This window comes from Carya illinoinensis, chromosome 5 (genome assembly GCF_018687715.1).
Source record: "Carya illinoinensis cultivar Pawnee chromosome 5, C.illinoinensisPawnee_v1, whole genome shotgun sequence".
NCBI lineage: Eukaryota > Viridiplantae > Streptophyta > Magnoliopsida > Fagales > Juglandaceae > Carya > Carya illinoinensis.
In genome coordinates, this window is record NC_056756.1 from 16,663,770 (window position 1) to 16,671,119 (window position 7,350).

Consider the following 7,350-nt stretch of genomic DNA (forward strand, 5'->3'; position numbering starts at 1 on the left):
AGAATTGAGCAAATTAAGTTTGTTTTTACTCTTGGGGATTCACGAGGAGAAACGCAAAGTATATTAATTTTCTTTATCAAAAGGGATTTCAATCCCTTCTCCCCCTACTAAGAGCAGAGTCAGCTGGCTTTTGTACTTTATGCTGGTTATGGGCCACCTGCTCTATGCATTAAAAGTCTATATGCATTGGGGACATGGACCTAATAAGATCAATCAAGACAAACAACATAATTGTGTTGATTTAAGGAAAACCAGAGACCAACAGCAATTGGGGCAGAGCTAATAATATATAAGATGCTCAGCGGATATTAAAAAAAATAAAGGCTAGTTTGATAAATCTGATGGATGATGGATACCAAGAAATAGGTTAGCTTTTCAATTTTATTTTATTTTATTTTTGGTGTGGGTGTAAGAGATAGTGGAGACCACGTATAAATTAAACTAGCCTCAATTTATGCGCTCATTAAGACTTGTTTAAGCAAATGGTACAATATGTTATTTTATAAGAATATATATTGTTTGAGTGATGCCGTTTTGAAAGGGTGATTGGTAGGAGAATAAATAAAAGGGTTTGAAAAGTAGGGAAGGACATTATCTAATTTTTCCTAGTTACGTAAAGATGTCTAATTACTCATTTGTATTAAATTTATTTTCAAATTATTCATTCAGAGGTAATAATTGTATTCTCAGTGGTGTAGCTACATAACTTACACATTATTTAACAGGAATAATTGTAAATGGTTCTCATAATCTCTTTTGACTTCTTTTCATATAATCTTTTAAGCTGGAAAGATTGAGGAGTAAATGTAAAATCAGTCTTGAATTGGCCCCACCCTTACTTTGTTAATTTACTATTAGCGTGGTTGCCACTTGTCAATAAATTAAAACTCTCTCTCTCTCTCTCTCTCTCTCTCTCTCTAAATTTTTGTTGTATCTTTTTATTGATTTAGTTTTAACTTTTTATTCTTTGTATTAGAAGTTTAGATATTTTGATTTTTTTTCTGGGTTTTTAATAATTTTTTGATTATAAAAAATATATATATATATTTTTAATGAGGAGTAATGTGGGGTTCTTGTTAATAGATATATCGAATTTTTTTTTTATATAGGAGGCGGATAGTTTCCAACTCAAGTTTTCTATTTAGAGAACTTGATAATATGCAATCAGGCTCTTGACATAGATATATCGAACGTTGGATGTGAGAATTTAACTGCAAAAACTTGAAGATTCAAGGAGTAAAACTATAAAAATTAGAAACCCGAAGAGTCTGTGTTTTTTGGCAGATGCATGAATATCAAAAATCTTTAACCCAAAAGAACAATGGTTTCGGTTTGTCACGACCCCGGAAACCAGATGTTAAATGCTTAGTAGGCGTTTGGGCCAATTCAAAGCAAAATGAATCAAAGAACTTATAGGCCTTAAAGAGTTCCGAACATTTGGGCCCTAGATATATAGAGAATGAACGTATAACTATTTCCTATGATTCAAGTCCAAGTGTCTTGCTTTTATGACCATGGCGGCGGAAGTGAGACCGCTTATAATTGGAGAGAAATAGACACGATAAAATTCTTGATATCTATCAAACATTTGACATTCACACAAATTACAATAAATATTTCTAGACCCAGACTGTATCTCTCTCTCCTTTTTAACTCTTAAGCTTGAAAAGTTGGATAGAAACTCTAGGGACAGAGTTGTTGTCATTCTGGTTCGTCAGGAAGGAGAGAAGCTTGCTTTGCTTGTCCATAACTACAAGAGCTAAATAGTCTAATGCAAGATACAGGCCACAAAGACTGCTTGGTAGTGCAAACCAAAGCAAGGCAATTCAATGTTTCTACGACTAGGTTTTAGGTCAAGTACCAGCAATAAAACTGGTAGATGGATCATTCTTGAGCAGGATGACATCTCTCAAAGTTTCAAGTTTTTCAGGACATAACAATAAATTCGAACCACCAATTTCTGCTAAAGTACTATTATTTCTGAAGTCGGAGCTGAATTACAAAGCCAGCAATTTAAGGAAGAAACGTTTGAAAGCTAGCAATGGGGACTCGACACAAACAAAAACAGAACAGTTAAGGAGTAGGGGTGGCAAATAGCCCAATTCAAGGATGCAGAACACGAAAATTATTGTTCCACTTTACCATCTAATGTTGGTCAAATGTAACAACTAACCGCCGTCCTAACTCAACGACCCAACTTCTCAGTCAACAGGAAATGCCATAAGAGAGGAAAAAAAGGGGACATTCTACAGTAACTTCTAACATGAGCAACACTCTCCTTTTCATCTCTATCAAACACAATCGCCAAGTAAATACACCTTGTATTGAAGGAACCCCCTCCTGGGCAAGTTACCCAGAAGTTTCAGTCTTTCACGACTTTACATAGTAATTTTGGCTTTTATAAAGAGAATAAGTACTGACGAATTATTGCATTTAGTACCATGCTGGGAGAGCAGCATTTTTAACAAACTCAATATATAATGAAAAAAATTCATGCTTGCACCCCACCAAAAAGAACGTGGAGGAAAACATAACAAAACAAGAAAGAAAGTCAAGGCAAGAAGTCCCATTTCAAGACTAACAACTATGTAAGAAAATGGGAGAAGAATAAATAAAAGAAAAATATGCTTCACTATTTAATTTCAATCAAGGGTGGATATAGAGACCATATCACAAACAACAGGCACAAACAAGAAATAAATTCCGCAAAAGTTCCCGCGGGCCAAAATTCATTGCAGTCAGGCGTGCACCTATCGGGTTCAGTTCTTCCAACCTAATTCTCTCAAGCAATAACCTTCATATGGTCTATGTATACCAACAAGTATGGAAGTATATGCATACTAAATACCATATAATGTGGTTTTCCACTTTCTTGAACTAAAAGTGTACATAATAGCCATCTCCATACCAATAAAGATAACCTTGTTGAAGTCATGGTCCACGTATTAGATCATAATGGCCCCTTCACTCTCATGCCATGTGTGATTCCAAAAATAAAACTTGGAACTTTGCAGTCACCAATAACACCAAATCAACAAGAGATGGATTTCATACTGCATTTCAGCCCACAAAATTTACACCATATGAAATTCAACTCTTTGATTTATGATTTTTAAAGCTTTTCTTTCATATTGGCAGTGAGTTTGAGGTTATACGGTACAATAACGTATTATTTTGCATGCCAACATTATTGTTAACCAAAAAGTAAGCCATGTTTTTCTTATTTTCTATGTCTAGTAATATGGATTCTCTAACGTTTTGGAAAAAGATTTGTATGATTCCTCTTTTATGAAATGCCATTGTCATAACTAACAAAAAAAAACACCCCCATAACCATGTCTCTTATTTTCTATGACTAGCAATATGGATCCTAATTTTTTTTTTAATTATTATTATTTTTTTTTAATTTTTTTTCTGTAAAAAGTGGATCATTGAGGAGTTTGAAGAAAGACTCGTATAATTCCTATAACCCAAGCCTCAAGATAACCACCTTAAACGACGCTGATAGAATCAAATTGCATCTAAAGATAAGAAGGTTCATACAAACCCTAATTGCCAAATTGGAAAATTCTCCTCTTTGAACTCTAAGTGCACCATGCAGAGTGGCCTTCATGACAAATAAAGAGAAAGAAAGCAATAGAAGAGACGAGAATTAGCAAATCTAACATGATAGCCCCTTGATTGCAACAATAATTAATCCCAGCCAATTTCTATGCCTTGGTAGAAAATGAAAACGACTATAAGGTTCTGGTAAATTTTTTTTCATTTGATCAAACCAGAAATAAACAGTCCATGTTGATTCTTTGCGTGTGTGGGGGGTTGAGAAAGAGAGAGAGCATATGCTATTTCTGAACCATAAATGAAAATATAACTACTTATAAAAAAAAAAAATTTGAAAATATGACTAATGGTAAAGCCCTAAAGTGGATACACAATAATTTTAACAGAGACCTTAAAAGATGATAGCCCCTTGATTGCAACGATATTTGGGATTAAGTACTACATATGCCACGTACAAGATGAGAACCTTTCAGATTTTTTTCCTTTTGAGACAAGTGACCTTTCAGAACTTACTTCTTCCCTTGAAAGAAAATAAAGGATCATGAAAACCCACATCCTCCTTCTGTGTTCTTTAAAAAACACTTCAGCAAACACTGATGACAACCTACCAAAGTGTTGGTATGTTTAATTATTGAATCTATTCCTGTGCTACATGATGCCAACCTTTGAGATTTCTCATGCCACTAAAAATGGGGAAAGATATAAATTCAATGGAACAAAACATTAAAAAAAGTTTGAAAGAAAAAATTGAAAACTCAAGACCTCCTTCAAAGGAAACATTCTATTGAATCTTGAGTTAAATCAAAGATTCTTCCCCTCCTCCCTCAGCCAAAAAGGTAAAAGATCTGAACAAGAAAGGAGGGAAAATTACCAATTAGCGAGATTCCTGTGTCGAAGAGCAAACCAATTGTTGCACTTCCTTGCGAGCAAGGCACAATCACAGCAAACATGGCACTGCAAAAATCCAACTCTTCAGCATCCCATTACTGCACAGTTATAGACAAAGTTACCCAATTGCTTTCTCGCAAGCAAGTCCCACTGTGGAGGGCCTTCACTGGGAACCCACGAGTTGAGCTCTATATAACCTTCACCCAAAGTCCTAGGTCCGCCAATTACTACAAGCCTATCTCCACAAGCCCTGAAAGCGAGACCCCAACCGTTCATCGAGACTGCTCGTTCAGGCAATCTCCCCACTGTATACCACTCTCTGCTCTCTTTGTCATACTTCCTCACTTCCATGTCAGAGTAATCGGCCGCATATAATTCATCATTCACTACTGCAACCAAAGGCGGTGCCTCAGCTGTAGCAGGCATCTCGTTCTCCCTTGCTGCACCAATCCGACCAGGAGACATGTTAGGAATTTCTCTCCAAGTCTTCGTCTCTAAATTATACTCCTCTCCACAAGTTAGAACCTTTGAATCGCTTCCCCCTATTCCCCCAATAACATAAAACTTCCCATCCATGAACACCCCGGAGCACATCTTCCTGGGTTTATTCATGCTCGGGAGTGTCAACCACGTTTGAGTCTCGGAATTATATAGCTCCGCAGAGCACAAGATGCTTCCCCGTGAATCGCACCCACCTGCTAAAATTGCGATCTCCCCAAGACTGGCAGACCCAAATAAGCATCTCGGAGCATTCATTCTCATTCCAGAAGACCATGAGTTTGTCAAAATACTATATCTATAGATGACATGGGACGTCACCTCCTTACCAAATACAAGAAGCTCGGTGCCCACGGCCAAAGATTCCTTATCCGAACACATGAAGCAATCATTGGAGGTCATTCTAGGCAAACGCATCCACCTGCGACGAATCGGATCAAATGCTTCCCATTCGAGGAGGTGGCACGAAAAATAAATCCAGTGTTCGATCACATTTTTCTGGCGCCGCTCCTTATACAGGTCGCCGCTCCGAATCAAGGAACGGAAACTCCGGTTCAAAGAGGCAATGGAACCATAATCAGACCTGGAGCAAAGAATGAGACATTTGATCGAAATGTCTCGGCCAATGGGATCGATAAGGGAATCCGAAGAATCCCCTCTTTCTTCTCCTTCTCCGTTAAGGGAATCCGAATCCGAAGAATCTCCTCCTCCTGCTCCATTAAGCGAGCCCGAATCAGAAGAATCCCCTCCTCCTCCATTCCGGTCATCGGATCCTCCTCCCTCTACTCCTCGCCCTTCACTTCGATGATGGGATTGCTGTAGCTCACGCGCCGTTCCGGCTCTCGTCTCGCGATAATCCAATGGCTGCTCGCACAACTTCCTCTGTCTACATTCACGTTCATCTTCACCGTCAATTTCCAGGGGGCGCTTCCCGTTTGTGACATCGAACCGATAGCTCATGTAAGACCACGGGGCTTCTGCGCTCGAAAATCTCGAAAGCAGGCACCTACCCTCCAACATGTCTTCACTCAATTCAACCCAAGCTGGTAAATTCACAAAGCGTCAATCCGATCCAAAACCTTGTTGTTTATTCTTCAATGGAGAAACAGAAAGTGTACCTATAATCCGAGCTCCGAAGTCCCACAAATAAAAAAAATCGGTCCAATTGCAGAACCAACCTATCCAAGAGAATGAATGCAAATCTTATTGAAGAAAAAATTAAATACTTTTTCGAAACTAAAAGGTAAGTCTAAAAAAGAAGCCGAATTGCATAGAACCTAACGCTATTCATTCCATCCAAAAACCAAACAAAAAAATTCACTGATCCGAAACCAATGAACCAAAGATGTTTCGGAACTAAGTTCATGTCAAATAGAAAAGGAGAAGGAAGAGACCAAAACAGCACCAAACATATCAGTTGCAATTGAAAAGTTTTCACTGTTCACGGCCAAGAAGAAGGAAAGCTCAGATCTCTAAAATCCACCAAGAAATCGGAAACTTATATCGATTTGCCCAATGGAAAGCCAGTTACTCAAAGTTCCAGAAACGATCGAAATCAGAGCTCAAGAACACTTTCAATTTAACCAAAAAAACAAAAATACGACTAAAAATTAGATCGGTATAAGCATGGTTTAGTGCTAACGATTAAAGATAATCATATAAATTAGATATTCTCGTTTAGGAAAGCACGAGAATATAAAGAAACGAAAAGAAAGGGGAAAAAAAATAAAAAAAATAGAGAGACAGACAGAGGGAAGAAGGGTCTGATAATGCATAGGGGACTTACGGATTGGATAAGAAGGGAAAAAAAAGGGGACTTGATTGGAATTATCAAAATAACACATGTACTCTATATCTCTCTCTTTCCTGTCTGTCTGGTTTCTGTTCTTCGAGAGTTCTTATTCTCTCTATCTTTCTCTGCTCTCTGCTCTGCAAATCAGATTGGGAGCTTTTTTAGTGTCTGGCTTTGGGAGCTAAATCTCTCATGAGGCCCCCCACCTCCCCTTTATCCCTCTCAGCTGCTTCTTCTTCTTCTTCCTCTCTCTCTCCCTTGGGGTTTTTTTTTTTTTTTTTTTTTTTTTTTTTTTTTTTTTTTTTTTTTTAATTTAGTTTTTCATTTAGATGTAATGTTTTGTTTTAAATTAATACTTTAAAAAAAAAAAAATCTTACTCAATTTCTAAATACCATAAAGAAAAAACATGGTTTCAAAAAACCTTTTTCTTTTAGCAATCCAAGCCTCTTATTAACACCGAAAAACTTATCAATTATTAAGTTAAAATTTTTAAAATAATAAATCCAAGAGAATGAGAATGATGCACTTCAATACAGCAAGATAAAATAAATTGACCAGATTTCTATTTAATGTCTGTTTTTTGAGTTTTTATGAATAAAATATTAGTTCT

General features: G+C 37.0%; 1 protein-coding gene across 3 annotated transcripts; it reads right to left on the reverse strand.

Annotated features, from left to right (window-relative positions):
* Window positions 1–3,938: 3,938 nt before the first annotated feature.
* LOC122309798 (F-box/kelch-repeat protein SKIP11-like) lies at window positions 3,939–6,977 on the reverse strand. Of its 3 annotated transcripts, none has more exons than XM_043123454.1 (3): window positions 6,734–6,977; window positions 6,066–6,125; window positions 3,939–5,990 (listed from the first exon to the last, which is right to left on the reverse strand). In XM_043123454.1, exons 1-3 carry the CDS (start codon window positions 6,789–6,791, stop codon window positions 4,534–4,536), a joined length of 1,575 nt encoding a protein of 524 aa, XP_042979388.1. In that variant the 5' UTR covers window positions 6,792–6,977; the 3' UTR covers window positions 3,939–4,533. The 3 variants fall into 3 exon arrangements, with proteins under 3 accessions (XP_042979388.1, XP_042979390.1, XP_042979389.1); XM_043123456.1 differs by lacking the exon at window positions 6,734–6,977 and adding an exon at window positions 6,342–6,723; XM_043123455.1 differs by lacking the exon at window positions 6,734–6,977 and adding an exon at window positions 6,342–6,722 and having other exon boundaries at window positions 3,939–6,125.
* Window positions 6,978–7,350: the final 373 nt, after the last annotated feature.